This window comes from Schistosoma mansoni, chromosome 2, assembly GCF_000237925.1.
Source record: "Schistosoma mansoni strain Puerto Rico chromosome 2, complete genome".
Classification (NCBI taxonomy): domain Eukaryota; kingdom Metazoa; phylum Platyhelminthes; class Trematoda; order Strigeidida; family Schistosomatidae; genus Schistosoma; species Schistosoma mansoni.
This window is the reverse complement of record NC_031496.1, coordinates 28,980,150-29,001,574: the sequence shown is the minus strand read 5'-3', so window position 1 is coordinate 29,001,574 and position 21,425 is coordinate 28,980,150. Positions and strand designations below refer to the sequence as shown.

The 21,425-nt window shown below is 32.4% G+C and overlaps 1 protein-coding gene across 1 annotated transcript; it reads left to right on the top strand.

Annotated features, from left to right (window-relative positions):
- Nucleotides 1-1,380: 1,380 nt before the first annotated feature.
- Nucleotides 1,381-12,183, top strand: Smp_143520 (hypothetical protein; the record flags this gene model as incomplete). The annotated part of the gene is made up of 5 exons (XM_018796307.1): nt 1,381-1,398; nt 1,434-1,556; nt 1,589-1,741; nt 3,438-3,705; nt 12,125-12,183. 5 exons carry the CDS (start codon nt 1,381-1,383, stop codon nt 12,181-12,183), a joined length of 621 nt encoding a protein of 206 aa, XP_018650533.1.
- Nucleotides 12,184-21,425: the final 9,242 nt, after the last annotated feature.

The following is a 21,425-nucleotide window of genomic DNA, read 5'->3' as shown; positions in this document are numbered from 1 at the left end:
TTGTGTATTTGTATAATATTTGATGTCAACTTTCAAAGAAGACAGATCTTATTAACCAGCCTATCTTATCTAAAGGAGGGAAAGTCTAGGATACAGAAGTCTTGATCATATCCTTTACATTTCGATATGCAGAAATATTCCACTTTTAATTCATGTAAACAAAACCCATCAACTAACATCCGTCAAAGCTTGGCAGGGAATCCTTCAACTAGGAGCACATCTTGGGATTTCGGAAGGATATGAATTAACTACAGAGTTGCGGAGATAACAACCAACTGAAGTTATATTATAAAGAGTAAAGCAGTTCATTTACACCATTGTGTGGATTGTATAATCGTCGCAGTTCTTTTTGTAAAACGTCAAATGTGTTTGCGTTCCTTACAATCCCAATTCATTTTCTTACTATGACGAATATCTCTTTCCAATCCATAAATTTTAGTGTCACTGAGACACACTGTAGCTCAGTACGCTGATGGAAGTTTCGACCAGGATTTAGGCAGGTTTTCTCGGCGTTACTTATAATGTGTAAGTAAACGGTCTTCTCCTTCATTTCCGAACGAAAGATCAACTGTAACGTCGGAATCTCCAGCATAAATCGCTTATAGGGGTGACTATTCAAGTTGGACGGGAACAGCATGACTTCAAAGCTCACTTTTAAGTTTAACCTCATGGTTATTGCCCTAGGTGGATTAACCTTTAGTCATATCTAGGTACTGTGGCTTCTTTGATGGCTGTATAGCGTGAACGATGTTATTATAAAAAATGTATTAGTAAGAACAGGTACAAGGAACAGTGAGATCACTGCCTCATGTGCCTATCCATGTTGTGCAACTGATTGACGCATGTTCTTTGTCCTTGACGTTTATGGTGATCGATAAACTGTCTTGTGGCCTGTGAGTGACCTAACTGACGGGTTGGTTGGCCAGAGCCCGTCAAAATTTCACTTTCACTACAGTAGGAAATATAAGTGTGGGGGAACATTTTATACCCGAGAGAATTCGATCAACAAATCTTTTTACTGTCTGAAGTGTTCAAAACGAATTCATTCGTGAGGTAAAATTGTAGCTCGACTATGAACTAAGAACAACATCTTAGATCAATATAATACAAATATTTTTTCGGCTTGTTCTATATAAATTGATATTTAGCTGATTCATTGGTACCGAATACAAAATTCCGGTAATCTGAAGCTCATATTACCTTATCTATAACCATTTCGCCGCTTAAACCAAATCCAATATAATTATTGTTTTAATGTGACATATTAATCATAGGCCGGCTAACCGGGTGTTTTGTTCCAGCTTCTAAAAGTCGTGTTTTTTGACTGGTGGACATTATGATAATGTAGATTTATCACTGTTTATATCAGTAAACGTCTACATGTCTAAACGTAGACGGGTAAGTGTTGAATTAATAAGTTTATTTGTATGAAGCAAGATTTGGATTTATCTAGTTCTAGTGGTAGTTCAGATTGCATTTATGACAGTTTATTGTGGAAGTTTGTTGACGAAAACTATGAATTTCTGATAAATGATGACTTTCTGGAGCATTGCAAGGTATTCATAACCCAAAGCTTTGGATTTTTTAGCACGCCGTCTGCGATGAAAAATCGACTACACCAGCTGATTCTTCATTTGAATCTTGCATTGTTTTACTGGAAGATTTAAGTGAGTTGCTTCGTAATCTTCGTCAGCGCGTGGAATTAGAGGGCCATGGGAACTTTCAAAAATATTTAGAGACGGTAGGTCACCCTTTACTTAATATGAATTGTTTTATTAAATTTAAAATTTAAAACTACAGTGCTTAATACGAGGGAAATCTACTAAGTACAATTCGCAAAATTATTAGATTACATTCGCTTCTTTTCGGTACGAAGCTAGTTTGTGCGATGAACTTACTTGCAAATAGTTAACTAGTATAGTAGGTGGATGAAACATGACGTTTCTTTGTCACTATATTTGCCTTTTAGACCGCTCGTGCTTTGTGTTTGTCTAGGTTACGTAATGGATGTAATAATTTTCGTTTTACAACTGCGTACGTTGTGACGTCAAACTTTGGGGTCACTGGTTGTTTCATAAGTTGCGCTCTCTGGTCTATATGTAAGCATTAAAAAACAGGTTCAAGTCGTAAGCTGGTTTTAATGGCCTACAGAATCTGAGTTCACTTCACTGGAAACTGTTGGACTCTGGAGAATGGTAGGATCACAGTCTGTTAGAATTGTGAAGGTCTGTTCTTGCTATGTCTACAATTTATAACTTCAAACTTTCTTCATGTCCTCCAATCTATACTGCTGTTTATTTTGGACATTATGAACCTTGCTTCTGAATAAAAGTGCTACGCTGTCACAAAAAATTAGTACCTTGTATCCTTAGGTATTTGATCACGGAATGTGAGCTGGCTACTGCCCAATGTTATTGAGTATCAAGTTAACGAGGTGGTTTCAAGTTGATACAATTACATAACAAAGGTTATTTTTAATTTATGATCCGTTTTAGAACCAGTGGTTTTCATTAACTGAACTATTTTATAACACGTTCTTCTAACTATCCACAGTCATTCAGTTAGCCATACTCAACTTATATCCAGGCATATGAGTACATTGGTTCAAGTTGTCATACACCATTAGCACTGTGAGATGAAATTATCAAGATGAATCTCAGAGTATTAGAGGTAATAACAGTATTAGTGCTAATAGAAAGGATTGGTCTTTAAAGATACGATTTAAAAACACAAAACCAGTGAAATAGGAAAAAACTATCGGTAATTCGGGAGAAAACAAAGAGTGAATGCGCCTGAGCCATTACAAACTATTTGAGTTATGTCATTCAAAATCTCTAACCGCCGGGTACACTAATCACGCCGACGCCAGCCAAGTATTCTACATCTGTTAACATAACTCAGTGGTCAATGAACTCATTGATTGGGTTCGCGTGATTGTCGTAATTAGTGATTCGAAACTTCGAATGACACAGCTTATAGGTTTTTAATTTCTGAATTCGCACTATTATGCTCAGTTAATTACTCTACCATATTTTAAATCTCAACAAATAGCATTCTTTGTAATGACATCGTTCCTTTATCCCTATAAAAATGATCCCTTTATATAAATTGAAACATCGGATAACCGGTAATTTCTTTGAAAATTCGTAATGAAAACTCATACAGCAAGTTAAGTTTGTAACCGGTTGGTTATGATCCGATGAAATGATGTGATTAGCCATTGGCAACTATTCTGTACCTTTGTTAGCCACTTCGTATGTAAATTTGAAGATTTAAACCTGTTTTGTCTAATGTTTGAAAACTCAGTACTTTGGAAATATTGTAAATTAAACGTGAGAATATCACTTCTTTCAAACGTAGATTGTTAGTTTTTCTGCTATACCAACGTTAGGTTTATGCGTGTTTGAAATCTCACTAAGACACTTTCTTTTTTATAGACTCTTACAAATGAAATTCAGCACTATGAAAGAAGAAAACACGGTATCATTAACTCAATACTGTCCACATTAGACAAATCCCAGAGCCCATTACCATCTTCAGAATTACGTAACTTTTCCGTAGCTTCTGATCTAATCTCTAATGAACTTGACAAGAAGTCTAGTAATCTTTTACTCATACTGGGTGAACTTCAACAGGAGTGGGATGAAACCATTCGTAAGATCACACCAATCAGTCCATTCACTAACCAAATCAGCTTTTTAGAAGGTAAGTACTGACCACCTATTTTTTGATTATTCATTTGCGCAATACTAAGAAATTTTACTTTGTGATCTTTTTATGACTTAACCATTTTCACTAACGTTTCGGACTGATTTGCTTACAGATGAATATACTGTTCATTCATCAACTGATTATTTTTCAGATTCTACTCACTTCTTTCGCGGAATAGATTTTATCAGTTTCCATCGTTTGTTATGTTATTTTCCAAAGCTGTCCTTTTTTGAAAGTAATAAGTTGACTTTTTCAGTTGGCGATAATCACTTTTTTATATACGGAATTTATCCCTACCTAGGCTACATAAAATTTCGGCAAAGTTATCCTCGATTTTGCTTGAGTACTGATTTTATCTTGCGAACTTGCAACATGTGAACGACATTGTAATATATTTTCCATGGTTTATACCAAAATCTTTATAAATTTGATTTACCACTTCAAGCTCTCTTGATGACATTCACCATAACATTTCGGTTTATACAATTATAGCCTCTCAGTTTATGTTATTTCATCCACGAAATCCAATAATTATTCGTTGGTAAGGGTTATTTTCTACACTGACTCCTTTTTTCGTGATTTTTAACTTCACTTAACTGCACTTCTGTTTCTCATACTCTGCACAGTGTCTATTGGTTTATATATCAAAGAGAATAATGTTTACTGAACTTGTCAATTATTTGTTTGCTATGAAAGTTAACCTTAATGCTATTATTGTTGATATTTTTGTCACTATTATTATTATCATCTGAATACTAAAGAGACCACATTTAAGAGGTCATACCTAGCCTAGCCTGAATGCTTTCCACAATAAGGCGATTTAAATAAACAGGAATGTTACTAATGTTTATATTCATTATCATTTTTGCAATGACTTGAAAGGTTTTAGGTCTTTTAAATGAAGTTACTGTAAAAATGACAATGATGATGATAGGCACTTACCATTAACTCTAACCAAATCTAAACTTCAGTACTTTGGCTTTATCTAATCGATTTTTTCTTGCTTAACGACTGAAAAACGGTTCTGGAAGAAATCTAAATAGTATTACTATTTGAGAAGTTTTAACTTAGAAAGTTGCTGAATCGAATTATGCTGTTAAAAGGTTAAATTTATTGATGTAGGGTTTCAGTAAGGTTCATTAAATGATTATCACACTTAAATTGTATCATGAATTAGAATCTTTATGAATTTTTGCGTTCATAGAAAAGGCGGAACTATTCTTATTCTTAAGATTGCGTGCTTCAAGATCAAACTATCAAGCTTGTTTAATTCAATTCTTCTAAAAACTTCAGCTATTATTTATTTTACTAATTGTGGTTTTGTTATTACCTCGTAAGAAGAACTACCGGAATTAAATGTTCAAGCGTAGTTTTAATGTGATCTGAAAACATTTGTAGAGTCACTGAAAACTATAATCACTGGATGGTTGTCTCGTCCTAGCATGCAATTGCCTCAAAAGTACTCACCTAAGATGTCAAAAAAGATTAAACCTGAAATATTTAAGTCTTGCAGCGAGTATGATAGCTTTAGATCATCTTAGTTGGAATTCAACGATTCACATTTCCCACTTCAGCAGATTCTCTGACGTGATATAATGATAAAAATTACTTTCAAGAAATACAGAATTTCTACAAAACCATCTTAGTTAGTAAATCTTTAATTTAAAGCAGATAATTTTGTCAATGAAGTGTTTTGCCTTTAAAAATTTAAATAGAATACATCACCATTGTTCACAATAATTATAAGGTTTGCCGATCAGACAAGAAGAAAAGTGTGTCCATTTTTGGAGTAGAATAATGAGAATGTCGAACTATATTTTGCATCACCAAATTTTAAGGTCACTCGAAACGAACATTTCATAAGAGGAAAGGTCACGTAAACTCCTTTTTTCCTTTTGTTAACCAACGTTCAGTTTTTTATTGATCAATCTATCCTTTGATTTTATAGGTAAGCTAAATGGAAACCTTTTATGTAAATCTATTCTCACAAGAAAATATTTGTATTCTAATCAAATCACGTATTTTACTTACCTACTAAACTGACTTACTCTTATAGTTTCAGCTGGTAATCCTTGTCTTTCTGATCATTTGAACATTGATTCTTTTTCTTAGCACACAGTAGCAGTAGGACCAAGTTAGTTCTGACTGTCTTTGAGTTTTCAGGAACGATTTACTTATTTGTAGTACACTTGTCGAAAAAGCGAATACATACAACTTATTCTTGTATGTTGAAGGCTGAATATCTCGATTAGGAATTTGATCATGCCTTTATTACATTTTGTTCATGCCAGAGGTACAGAGCTGATATAAATCGGTAAATGATTTAAAAATGGGTAGTGTAGAAATTAGGGGATTTTAGCTGTAATGACTAACGTGGCTACGATATATGCTGTTCATTTGGACTCGCTTCTCACTCCAGAGTCTAACGACTACTGGAATAGTATTTAAGTAAAAAGTGGTCGGCTATTTAGACTCATTCACTGTGTCCACTTCTTAAGTTACAAAGTTTAGTTCTTGATTTGTGTCTGAATTAGGGTATATGACTCGTGGTTATGCAATAAATTTTGATAATTAACCACAATGACTTTCGGAATACTGATTGTCTTAAGAAAGTGAACAAAGGATTACTTTCTCTGTATGCATACATTTATATTATTCTAAGGGGCTATCAAGATAAATGATTAGCATAGTAGAATAGGAACATGTCAGTGTAGAGATTGGAGAAAACATAATGATACAGATTGGGAAGAGTGTGTGAGGAGTCAAAAATAGTTAAAACTTGAAAGAAATTAAAATCCGATAACTGATTTTCCACACTTACCAAAGTACTTGTAATTAATAGATTGCATGATTGGAAACACTGACACGGTAGGTTTACTTCTATATTTCTAGATCTTTCTGACATAACTTACTACTTCTACTCATTGCAAATGTTTCATGTGTGATAGTTTTCAAGTCACGAACTGATCTTAGTTAGACCACCATTGAAAGTTTGGAAGCACTGGACAGCTGTTTCGTCCTGAAATGAGACTCTTCATTAGTGCGCATTCACGACCCCGCATCCAGGAATGGGAATTAGAACAATCTATATGGATCACAGACATTTAAAGTCTAGAACACTGAGCTGGAATTCAACAGTACTAATATATAACTTGAAACGGTTGTCTGATTTTGTTTTTGTGACGTTTCTCTATTTCCTGATAACTTTCGAAGTGTAACGGATTGACCAATTTCTGTTTCTTGTTGTACACAATTGTTCAGTAGTAATTATCACATTAGAAATAAATCAGTAACTTTCAATTGTTTTTTTGTCAATCTAAGATACTTCATTAGTTTTCGAGAAAAATTATTCTATCTGCTTTGAGAAAATATAATCAATTCAATTGTAATCAGTTAACCACTTGAAACTACAAACAAATTATTAGTGGTAGTGACCATGATTCAAATCTGTAGTGTACACAATTATTTTTTATTATTCAAGATTAGATGTTTATTCTTGTAAACCAACATCATTGTTTGTATTGTTGTGCAACACTTCAGTTGTTATTAATTTTATTACCACAATTATCATCTATTATTTTTACTTAGTTTCTTCGGTGAAAATAAACGTGTGAAAACATGAATATTCAGTGAATTAATTTCTTTATTTTCTTTTTTCTTTTTGAAGCAGAGTATGTTTTGTCTAAAATGGATTTTTCAAATTTTTTACATTTAAGAAAGTAACATCAATATTTGGTAAATTTATAGAAGTTGTAGGTATCATTACCAAGGTTTGACTGGATAATTTCAAATTAATTGAACGTTTTGTAGATTGTTATAAATAAAACTAGTATGTTTGTAATATCCCAATGAGTAGAAAAACTAAGTTTTCTTACGTTTCGTGATTCAGTGTAAGTCACTTCCTAAGAGAAGTTGTCTTGGTGATTCAATGTGTTTATGAAGTGTTTTACGGTTTAGGTTATCCGCAACATTTCCAACACTGAATAAGTGTGTCGTAACCAGCACTTGATGTCATTTCCTCCCGCTCATTTAGTGAGTGAATACTGCATAAAGGATTTCTTTTCGAGTGACTGGAGTTACTTGGATATGTATATTATGGAAACATCGAATATAGCATAGCCAGACACATCAGACGAAAAACACAGTGAAAGTGATGGCCTGAAATGAAATATTTTGGGAAAACTACACTCTGATATTCACCGCTTACTCAAGGAATGGACGAGAAAATGATGGAAAGTTCTGGGTATTAAACGCTTATTGAACACTGAGAATGTTGTGGTTAACCATAGATATATTTATTTGTGTATATTTTATTAAAGATACTTTATTTAATTTTTAATAAAATGTGTACTGTTGTTTCAGAGTATAGCGATTTGCTAGAGATCTTAACGTGTATTTATAGTTCCTCTTTTGATGTCAGTGATAATGCATGCTGGCTGTGAGCTATTCGTATAGTGATGAGTAATATTGTGATACCTTGATTATCGACCTTAGTTTGGTTTTCTCTGCTATACTGTATGGTGTAGTAATCAGTCCGGTGTACGACGCACAACTCAAAAAATGTCAACACAGTGATTTTGTATTCCGATGTTTCTTCAAGCTAATTTTACATTCAAACATCATGGTAAGAGCTTCGAAAGCTAAATGTTTGCAAAATTATCTGAGTTACGTGCTTGCCGACACATACCATTATAAAGTTGGAGGAAATAAAATTGCCTGAAAGGTTCAAAACCAAATGATTTAAATCACCGTTGAGTTGTTCAGCCCTAATAGTTGATGAAATATGAATTCAGTGGTGGAATTTAACTGCCTTGCGAATAGAAATGAATTTTACCTTTTACTTGAAATATTTTTCTTGTATTAATCAAAATATCATGGGGATATAAAGAGTGAATTCCCCGTTTCTCACATTATTATCCAAATCATTTTAATAAAGTTAAAACGATTTTTGTAAGTTAAGTCATAAGTATATTTATAGAGTGTTGTTAAGTTTACTTATTTGAATATAGTTTGGGTCATTCGACTATATCGTTGAATGAACTAAAGGAAACTAGTCAGAATTGTAAAACTGTTTCATATCAAATTTCCATTTTCAATCGTGCTCACTGTCATTAATTAGGAAACAAAATCGAAAACTTGTAAGCGACTTGATTAACACATATTACTGACCTAATGCAATAGCGTACAGGTGACTCACGTATTTAGCTATGGTTCCTACATTCATTTCAGTTTGTCCAGCTGACTACCAATAGTAATGCTCATATATGTTTTGTATATAGCTTGGTTCACATACCTTTATTAATTATCTAACTTTCTGGATGTCAGCTAAATACTTTCCTAGTTCAGTTCTTCAAATGCTAATCTGATTCCATCCTCAAGTTGTTTATATATTCTGTATAAGTAGGAATAATTAAATTTCAAAATGAGTTCACTTGGCTTTTACTAAAATTTGATTCTGGTTTGTACAATTAACTGTAATATATAAATATTTAAACGTTCCTCTAATGCAGACAAGAGCTTTCTATTCGTAAATGAACTTAAAAGGAAAAATATTATGGATATTTAAGTTACTGAATTGACCACCACCTCCCAACCACCTCCATCTCAGTGATCTATGTCTTCAAAATTTAGTTAATTAATGAGCTTATGTTGTCATTTGTTTACTCTTTTTTTTACAAAGTCATTAATTCAATTATTACTTTATGTTTCGCTTATATTCTCCACTGATTCAATGAATATTTAATTAATAATCAATAGAATATTAGCTAGTATATTTCTGTGCTCATTCTCTCTACTCTAGACCTCCTTGGTTTACATACCAATAATGTTTCTCCGAAGTCACCATGTAAACGTGAATATATATACCATGAAAATTGTTCTGAATTTAAAGCATCATATGTTTTAGAAGACAGTAAATGTGTATTTTGTTTAGTTTTTTGCTAGTGACTTTGTTTATTATTAAAAATGAAATCACCTCGAGTGAAAAATTAAAAATAGCTACCTCTTAACTTTGTGAACTCTGCTTACAATGTTATCATAAGATATAATACAGTTATTTACCATAGTGTGATGTAGAAGATTTTGAGCTCACGTGAATGCTTTTGGTATTGTTGAATTTTCTGGACTATTCTGGTTTATTGAGACCATAAACTGATCAATGTCAGACCAACATTGAAAACCTGGAAGCACTGGACTGTCGTTTTGTCCTATTATGGAACTCCTTAGGAGTGCGTATCAAAGACCCCGCACATGAGAATCCAACCAAGAGCCTTTGGTTTCGTTCGCGAACGCTAACATTTTAGACCACTGAGTCGACATCCAATAGTGTGAATGTCTAACTTCAGTCAATCCACCATATTTTTCAACCACCTATTTTGGTCTAGCTGTCGAAGTTTGATTATCGTTCTAGACAAAATCTACAGGCATTAGGCTCTGACGATGTTCAAAACGATCATTAGCGCCCTACAATCAAGTCAACTAACTCAGAGAACTCAAAATTATCTAAATTTACGATAATTTATTGTAGTTTATAGATTTTCATAATAAATTCCATGCTTCAAGGATTTAAATGTTCAATCGATTATTGTTTGACCATCAATTTCGTCGTATATGTAGAATATGGAGTTGCGGGATTTTATTGACTTAATTGTTTCCTACAAGTTATTCAGTTATTTTCAGTAAATGATAAATTGTTTCTCTTAGTAAGTTGTATGAATATGTTTACAGAAGCGTTTTAAATTTATGTTGCTGTTTATCTATTTCTAAGCCTAAAATACATATTTCTTAATATTTTGTTGCTTAGGGTGAGAAATCTATTGTCTTGTTGACAGCAATTGATCACTCTCTTATTGTTATATGCGAATCCTGTGCGGATTGCCTCGATATTCCCTTAAGTCACAAGCATTATAAGCAAAGATGGATCGTGGCTAGCGATGGAATCCAGGTCGTGCGTTTCTTCCCAGTCGGAACTCGTCAGTCGGGTGTGCCTGCATCCCAGAGTTGATGTTCACTCCAAGGATCGAACCCAGTGCCTTTCACCTCAAACGCCATAGCGTTATCCACTTAGTTACTAATTCCTCATAGCTACTAGCCTGTGTGATGGGGTGAAGTTTAAATTCATTTTGCATTGTTTGTTTAAATCTTTTCATTGATGTTTAAGACTGCACTTCATCAGTCTCTTGTAATGCTTGTGACTTAGGGCGATCTCGAGACAATCCACTCAAGATGCACTTATACCAATCCCACTGATCGATCGCTTTACTAAACACCAATAGGAAGACTCAAACAAACAATATAAAATGTGCTGTCGACATTCCTAGTTGTGATATTTAAAATTAACTGATTTAGAAAATGTGAGACTTTGAGGACTAAAGGTAAGAGGCTTGTCATAAGACCTTAATTTTTTGAGTTCGATTTTTGATAAAGTCGTAAGCCTTCATTGTAGAGTAGTCCTAATTTTGTCTGATTTTTAATAATACTTCAACTGATATTAATCAGTTCGTGGAGTAAATCATTTACATACTTTGGTGATAGGTTTCACTTTGAAGAGATTCGTTTTTTTTCATCAAAACAATTTTCCAAACGTAATACATCCAAAACTCATTGGCTTATATACTTGTAATTATTATTCAAGTAATTATCATTAACCAAAATAGGTTAGTCAATGAAAAGCTGAATAATTGATCATAAAAATTATTATTTCATAGTTTATTTAACTGTGGATAAAATGCTGGAAGTGTAATTATCCTATTTCTTTTTGTATTGAATTTAAGAAGAAACAACTTTGAGTTTATGCAATACTGTACAGTCAGTTCAAAGGAATTGCTAGGGAAATTGCTAAGTAAAAATAGCATGCAATCATGGCTACTACACGGAGCCGAAGTGAGCCATCACTGATGATCCATTTTGATTGATTTAAGTTTAACTTTTATGTTTAACTGTCTAAAATATAACCGATAATGTTTGTAGTTATTACTCAAGCATTTCTTTCCCACTTAATTGAGATAAACATACGTGTTTAAATAAGTAAACCTTGTGATTTATCCATCGGAATATTGATCGAACAAGTTAAAATTCTATATATCATACATATCTTGGACACAAAAGAATAAGGTGTTTATCACATGGTGATCATTTTACACTGAATATTAGAATATAGAAGTAGAAATTCTCACGTGCCTTAGGTTTTGTTTAAGTAGTTGGTTCTTTCCCGTCTTAGTAACACCTGTAATCAATGTTTAATTGTAAGACTAGTTCTTTGACTGTTTTCACTTATTGCCTATCTATATCTACTCATACATTATCAGAACAGTTTATTTACAAATTTTTTTTAATTTGTTTATTTCGATTTGAAATAATTTTATCACTCAATTGAAGGTGAAATCTTTTGTTTTGATTTTTTTTTTGGTTCAAGCTAATATGTTTGACAATCATCAATTAAGTTTAATTCTTATCAACATTATAATTGCTTGAGTGATAAATATTTATGTCAGAATTGATGTTAGATAATGATTGACATATTAAAGAAAAACTGATTATGAGCTAAAATAGAAATAATCAGAGTAAGGTGGTGGTAGTTTTTCATAGTTTGTAAAATGATGACTTCATAATGAACACAATTCAATTCTAATCACTTGTATCATTAGTAGAAAGGATTTGAATAATCCCTTTGTTGATATTTTTGATTAAATTTTATTCAATCTTTGTTGGCATATGTACATTCTGTACAGATTGCCTCTAAACAATCATTTTTCACAAGTTTTTATAGAAAAGATCAATTTTAGCTATCAGTATAGTCTCATCCTCGTATCTTAAGGTTCGTCAGCTAGATGTACTCTAATCTTTGTGTTGATCTTCTCATTAAGACTCGAAAGCACTATCTTCCGATTTGCAAGCTTGTACAGGTACATCTTGCTAATAAGTCCCAAATAAGATGGAACGATCATCCTAAATTTCACTACTTACTACAATCCGTCTATTTAGTCACTTTGTTTGAAGCTCGGGATTCCATTCTCTCTCTTAGTTTTGTCCAGTTAGCTGGATAGTCATTAGGAAAAAATGTTTTTTGAAGATGAGTCCCTTCTTCTGATGAGACTTATATAAAGAAGAAAAATCTCTCCAATACTCTATGGTTTTCGATAGTACCTCAACTGAGACAAATCTATGATGAATGCAACCTACATTCGATAAGTGATTGAATTAAGTTAGTGTGTAAATTGAGTTTTAGTCAATATTGTATTTCTTGATATGATATAACAAAACAGTGTTCGTTTCAAAGCAGATACATATCCAAATTATTATGAACACATGTGTACCTTGAATTCAGTTGCTATCTACATACATGGAATTTCTGGATAAGTTTCTTCATCTGTTAACGGCGTTTGAAGGTAAAACTGTTTGTTTCTTCTAATTCATATTACTTCTATCTAACTGGCTTAGTTGAAATTATGATGTTCGCTTTATGCGTTTCGAGTGAGTTTTCTCTCTCTCTCTCTCTCTCTCTCTCTCTCTATATATATATATATATATATATATATATATATATATATATATATATAATGTGCTTGAAATGAATCATCGACAAACTGTTCCAAATACTGTGATAATCACTGTTATTTACTTTTTACTATTCGATTATATGTGAATGTTTGCTTAGACAACTTGAAAATGAAGTAAACAAATTGACCTTTGCAAAGTTATCAAACATATGTTTTAGGTAATGCCTTCTTGTCACTATTGTATATTGATGAATACAAATGGACTTTCGGTTTCGTTTCATGTTACTATTGATTGCTGATTATAATATTATTATCATTATTATCACCGAGTACATTAATTTTAAACACTGGTGCACAACTATTGAATATTGCAAGAACTTTGAATTGTGACTGTTAGTGGAATCCAAGATGCTTGTTTCTAATATGGAACTCATAAGCTGTATTTTTCTCTATGGTACATTTTATGTTCATATTGAGACTCGAACCTGGTACAAACAGATATGACTCTGATTTCCTATCCGGTTGAACTTTAGAGCGGTGTAAATATTTATTGTATAATTTTGTATATTGATTGCTTTCCATACACTCTTATAAAATCAACATTTATCTTCGTTTCACCAGGCCTTGTAGTGCACCGTAAATACTCATTGAGAACCTTTAAGACAAGTTGTTTTGCTCGAAATTTCAGTATACTATGCTAGAATCTGAGTTTTTCATGAAACTGGGTCAATAACATAACATTAAAACTTGAAGTCTATAATTACCTGATTAGTTTCATATTTCATTGCTTATAAAGTTGATTCTTTAGTCCTAGTCACATAAATATCAGAAAGTGGAGCTACTTAACAAGTAACTAGGTACTTTTGTGAATTGAAATTGCCATTTTTGTTCAGAGAAAAAAATCACATTTGGATAACTATGGGTAATTTTTTAGAGAATAAATTATTAATCAAGAAAGAAGATGACAGTCACTAAACAGCCACTAACCAGCTTTTCTAAATGAGTATATTCAACTGTAGTATCAGTAGTCATGATTTTATTCATTGTACTTTTCCTGTCTCTTAAGTAGTGTCTTTTCCTTTCATTGTGGATACTTAACGTCATTAGCTGATGAAGATGGTCGATTAATCCCGCCAAGAAATGATAATAGGGATTTGTACTCCTTACTCAATGTGTTCGTACTTCAAGTCTAAACCCATATCTTCTACTCGTTTATTTTTTTCATTATTATTGCTACCGTTATACAAAATAGTGTTTCGGATATTCAAGTTTTTTAAAAGCAAAAAAACAGTATACGATAGTACATATTTACCAGTTTATCTAACATATGCTAGATATTGGTTAGCAAAAGAAGAGATAAGTGTTTGCGTGTTGTCTGAAATTTGTCATATCTGTCTCTGTTTTTATCTCACGCCTTTAGTTTTTTCTTAATCTGCAATTTCTTTGGTATCACAGTATTTTCCTAGGTTAATTTGTCTGTAAGCTGTGCTTTATTAGTGACCTCGTGTAGATATTGTTTTCTTTTAAAAAGTACTTTATTATACTGGAAAGTGTCTTATCATTTCCAGACGTAGAGCAGTGAGTAGAGTAAATAGATATATAGGGAAGAAGGACAAGAAGACGTTGCTATGGTAGGATATCAATTCATTATCAACCAATCATTTTGTGTAGAGGATGGTTTTCGATTATATATATGTAGTAATGCATGAATTACTGGTTAACTTAAAATACAAGAGTCTGGTGTAATGTAGTTTGTTTTCTATTCTTTTGTAAGAAATATGGCAATACCGTCTACCATTTAGGTTAATAAATAATGGGAAATTTAAGTAAACGTTGTATCACGTACTCTAGGAACAAGATTATGTCTAAAATTCAATACTAGCGAGAAAAGTGAATGAATGAATAAGTGATTTTAGTCGATTTTTCTCCATGTCATCTATTTTTAAAAAATACAAAGAAAACTTATTTATTCAACACCTAGGTGTTTATTGACTAGATCGTCCTGTCAGCTATCTCAATCTTTGTATGATTACAATCTTTAAGTGAGTTCATCTTTCTTGTTCAAAACTGTATAACTCATGAAATTAACACTAGCAAAAATATTCTTGAAAATACATCTCCCGCTAATTGACTCTACCACTGTCTTTAAGTCAAAATATTTTATTGTAATAAATGATAAGTCAACTTCAATGAATTAGCGTTTAAACCTGTATCATTATTCACTGTCTGCACTATTTAAATCAAATGACTCCATTGATTATTTATATTTTATCATTTTCTTCGTTTACTGATTTCGTTTACAACATTTATTCATGTTATTTTATGGATTGATATGTGTATTGTTTTGACTAACCGATCCCTTCCTTTGTACTTATTAATAACCCATAAACACGATAAACAGAAATGGCATATTACCGGAGAAATACCAATTCCTTTTACAACATTAATAGTATTGTACCAAATTTGTAGGGTGTTTTTCTAAGATAAATAAATAAATAACTTGTAATTAACTTACCATACTGGTTTTGTTAGCGTGTTAATTATATGTTTAAGAGTGACAAAGCTACAGAGTTTTCATTCTATTTGTGCACAGTTGTATTGTTGTCCTCTTATTGCAAAAATATACTGGTTGACTTGGGTACGTATATAATTCGGTTGATTGGTCGTGGTTTAAAATAATTTCACTAACTATTCCTACTGCCATATCATTCTGACTTATTAAAAGCCCTATATTTAAAAATTATATATACATCACATTCTAGTATTCTTATGTATGTATGTATGTATGTGAAATTCGATTTATTTCATTTGTATGATCAATAAATTGAAACACGTCCTGGTTATTTCAGAAAGTTTGGTTGATGTCTGAAAACAATCCGAGTCCTGGCAGCTACTTAAGGTGAAGGATTGGTGATTGAATATCGAATGATTATAAGCCATACGACTTAAGAACTTTAGACATATATTGCAATATTTCATAGATTCCAATCAAAGATAAGCTACGAATCCGGGTTGGAATTGGTAAACTTATCCCGCTAACCAAAATAGATTACGACTGTCAACTTCACCACTGGAATGCTACGTCTGCCTACTAACCAACAACTAACATCAGATTACGTCTTCTTCAAGTTGAACCGAATTACTGGGGATTAGCGATTGACTGACAGTTGGTTGCATAGCTTAATCATTATAGTCACACACTAGTAATTTGAATTTTGTTTCTACAGGTACTGTAACAATACAGATCTCATCACAATTTATTTACTGACTTCGCATCTATATTAGTTTGCTCAAACCCGAATATAGTGTAAGGTTGTGGTCGAAGGTAATCGACTGGAAACCGTGGACCTAGGCTGTGTGCTATTCGTTACTTGTCAGCTAGGTGTAGCTATAATATTGAAGGAACTGATGGTCCCTAGCGGATTTGATCCCAAGTCATCCAGCTTTATAGTTAAAGGCTTTATCTCTGAGCTGTTCTGGGTACGGCTAACCTCCTTTAGACCTGGGATAAATTTTTAATTGATTAACAATTGACTAGTGACCAACATTATGTACGTCAAGTCCTTCTTACTGCTGTCGAGTTCTATCGATTAAGCTGCAATTTGGTCATCAGTTTGAAAGACTTGGAACCACACAAACTATGTTGAAATGTAATCTAATGCTTAAAAGTAGTCGATCAGCAACAAAAAAGACTTGACATAATTGACATTAGTCACCACTTAATGATCAGCCAATTGTAAGCAAACTTAGTGTGTGCGATATTCTATCCACTGTTATCATAATTTTAGTGAGAAAAGTGTTTTAATAATCCGAAGCATATGATCCAGCCAAAATGAATAATTATAGGTGACATTTTAGAGTACAGGACAATTGTCTAAGTATACGCTGTAATATTCACTAGTCGTTTATGGGCAGACTTGTATTTTGTAACCAATGTAATAATAACATCAATACTTCAAGATGGCGTAGCCAAAACATCATGATTCTTTATTTTTTGGAATGAAATACACCACATAGGATACGTTATTATAAAAACCAGTATTTTTTCATCTGGCAGGAGTACTGGAATATCATGCTTGCAAAACTGAATCAGAAGACCGGTAACCAACGGTTAACATCAAAATAATCACTTCGTTTTACTTACGTTAATAACGTCATATACAAGTGTGTGTGTATGTGTGTGTATCATTCATCTTAACCCTTTTTATCAGTTACCTTATATTTTTTGGTCAAAACAGACTTTCATTTCCGTTACAATTGATGAAAAGCTGTATCTTAAATTCTATTTTTTTGCTTTGATTATCTATTATTTATTATTAAATGATTGTCGATTTCTTTGTCTGAATTCTTTCATTGATTTTTTTTTCTCTGTAAATTTTAACTCTAGAAGTCTGTTACTTTTTAAAAACTATTTTCTTCAAAGTTTTTTTTTCAGCCATTTCTTATGATTCATCATTGAAATTACTATTTCATTTGTTGACTAGACAACCAATTTGATAGTTAGATATTAGATAGATTCTCTGTGTGTTTGTTTTTTTTGTCCATTAAATATTAGATTATGTAACGATTGGTTTTACAAATTTCATTGTAACCATAAATAAGAGTTGAAATTTTATTTCTTTATAGTTTATGATACATATGATATGTAGCTAATTCAAGTTTTAAGATGATAAACATGTATTGGTATTAGGATAGTAAACCGATTTTACTAGTCTAGAATTTTCTGTATCACGGTTATTATTTTGATGAAAATAAATGAGGCATAACTAAATTTGTTTCTCTTTTTTTCCCAAATGCTAAAAGTATACAATATTTACATCAGGAAATTAATTACTTACTTACTTACGCCTGTCACCCCTCATTGAGGAGTATAGGCCACCCACCAGTATTCTCCATTCAACCCTGTCCTGAGCAATCCTTTCCAGTTCTTTCCAGTTGTTCTTCATCCTGTTCATATCTGCTTCAATCTCCCGAAGTAATGTGTTCTTTGGTCTTCTTCTTCTCCTCTTCCCTTCAGGATTCCAAGTTAGGACTTGCCTCGTGATGCAGTTTGAGGAAATTAATAGTGAATAATAATTTAACGTGATTGTATGTTAATTTCTTTACCCTGGTATTTTGTTTTTAAGTAGATAGGATTATTTCTTCAAACCGATAGATAAAACTAATTTATAACTTTTCTTTAAGTCAATATGAACAGAAAGATAGACGGATAGGCAGACAGAAATAAACAAAATAGGAATTGATGCGAATGTTTTTATTGATTGAATTCATAACAGCACAGTGATAGAAAATAAATAAAAATAAAAACGAGAGTCTGATTTCTAATACTAAGACAGTTGTGAAAAAACGATAATTGGACAAAAAGGCCAAAATAATCGAATAAAAAGTGGGCAATAATATATATATATATATATATTATAGTGTAGGGAAATTCTAATTTTAGAGGAATATGAAGAACGAGTGGTGGATTTACGCTACTGTGATTGATTAGTTTTGAACATTAACACCTAAAGCTTACAGCAATAAATTACGGTTATATCAAGTGTCTCAACAATTACCCCTATATCTTTCTACAAAGTTAGATGGATCAGATAGAGATTCCGTAAACTGATGTTATTTTATAGTTTTGTATTCCATTGAACTTGTCTTACGTGAAGTCTTATGAACTGAATGCATGCATTAAGGTTGACGAAGGCTTGTCTGACAAGTAGTTACGATATTAGACTTAAAATAATGACGGTTATGATTTATTCAACTATGTAATTTCGTTTCATTTGCTAATTCTCATTACTTATCTAAGTAGCATCTCAGTAAGTAAACTACACTATGGAATGGACAACTCCTCAGTGGATTACACCACCTATGGAGCAGGTAGAATATTTTCCATCAGTGAGTGGGAGAGCAGCAGTTTGAGATATGTTTGTTGGTGCTGTACAAAACATGGCTTTTAAATAGTGAAAACACAAGTTGCTAATATCTGTTTGTAGTAATCGTAGAATCATTGTTTGTGAATGGTACTATCAATGAGTGGTAACTCTGAATTTAGATATAGGGTACTTGATGAAGCTTATGACTAGCGATCACACATAATGTGGAGCGCCAACTGGCATGAGAGCATTTTGGAAGAAAGTCAGGAGTAGCTAAAGAATCAATTGTGGCTGAACATTTATCTTTATCTTTTTCCAGAACTTGAATGGTAGTAGTATTTTAGACATTTTTCTACCTCGTTCTTATTCATTCTTTTCAAACTATGTCCCCCAATGTTCTTCTCCTTTCTGTCGTTGATAATAGTATTATCTCGACTTGTTTGTCTTCCAGCCAGCTGATTTATTCTCTATCCTTAAACTGACATAAACTGTAACAACTTGAACTAAAGCACATTTATACCACAACCTACGTTTATCATATCTGATTTACTGGATAGACAGTAGCGCATACCTGTTTTCTTGTGTAAGTTAATAGTCCTTAGTTTACTTGAAATGTGACCACTCGTCTCCACAATCTAAAGCATTAATACTGGGTTATTCAATCTGAAACTAACCTCCTATGAGACAGAGATATTTATAGGATCTTCTCCCCATAACAAATTAACGACTTCAAAGTGACGTGAACTTTTCCTCTACAACGACACGACAACTCACTGAAATTCTTAAATTACCATTTTTTAAAATATACATTTATTGCCACTTGGTTTTCTATCTACAATTGTTTTAATGAACTAATTTTATCAGTTGGCGGGTTATATTCATACGTTTTCATAGAGATATTCACAACCTACTGAAAAATTCAAGAAGTACCACCATAAGGGTGCGTAAATTATTCCCCATACTTCGTCTATTCTTTTAGAGATATGTTAGGCCATTACTATGAGATTCAGGGATTAAAATATGCAGTCATGGGTCCAAAACTGATCGTATACATTTGAGGATGAATATGAATGGAAGCTAATCACGTGTTAAAAATCGTTTGATACATATTTTTTGAATATTTAAAATCCAGATGCATATAAAAAGAGAATTTTATTGTAGTTTCGCACATTTCATTCTGAGAATTTTTTTATTGTGACTTTATTAAATGAAGTGAGTATTATTATTGTCAAATTATTTAATGCTCTTATAGTATGAAGAGCCATAGAAATTTTAAGAAAATCCTGAGAAAATATCGTATTGCTGGGATACTTTGAACATACTGAAATGTTCATAATCATTAATAAACCTTAGTTTAACGACACAGGGAGTATAAATGAGTTTATAAATCTTCTGAATACTAGTGGCAATGCAAAGTGTTTATCAAAATAATGTGCTAATTGTAGATTATATATAGGTATATACATAAATAACAGATTCTTGAAAATTGTAACGCGTAATAAAAGCTTTTTTTCACCAAAGTGTATTTATGAAAAGATAATCTACAAATCAACCGTTATAAGTAGAGGTAGATGATGTGTTGTACTGAAATCCAGGATGCGCGTTTCGTCCTATTTATGACATTTTCCTTTTCTGCTTATGTTTGTGACTTGATGACAATATCGGGACGATCAACACGGATTGCATTTATGCCAAAAAGAGACTGATCAACACCAGTGGAAAGATTTCAACAACCATTACAAATGAATACAAATTGAGGTTATGAGAGTAATTAGAACACATGTCAATTTGTATAGAAATTTTTATACACGACAGATTATGTAATAACTTGAAGTTATATCCTATTTAAAGATATTAAATCTTCTTTTTAATGAAGATCATTCATTTTAAATATGAATGAGATTCACGTTTATCATTGATGATCATACTTCACAAAATTTTATACATCCTGATCTCTTGATTAATTCAAACTAAACGAGAAGAATAAAACTTGTGGAATAATATGAATTCATTTGTATTTCAATAAATCTCATTAACTACTAGCAGCCTAATGTTATAATTATATTATTCATAAACAAAGTTCTACATTAAATTCACTTAGTATTGTTTGTTTGAATCTTCCCATCGATGTGTTAGGACTGCAACTGGTCAGTCTCTAATTGGCATATGTGCATACTGTGCGTATTGCCTCGATATAGCCTTGATTCACAAGCATGATAAGCAAACATGGACAGTGGCTAGCAGTGGAATCCAGGACGCGCGTTTCGTCCTATTTGGGACTCGTCAGCCGTTCCCTGTATGTACCCGAATTAGGGATTTGACCCTCGACACCGTCCGATGATCATACTCA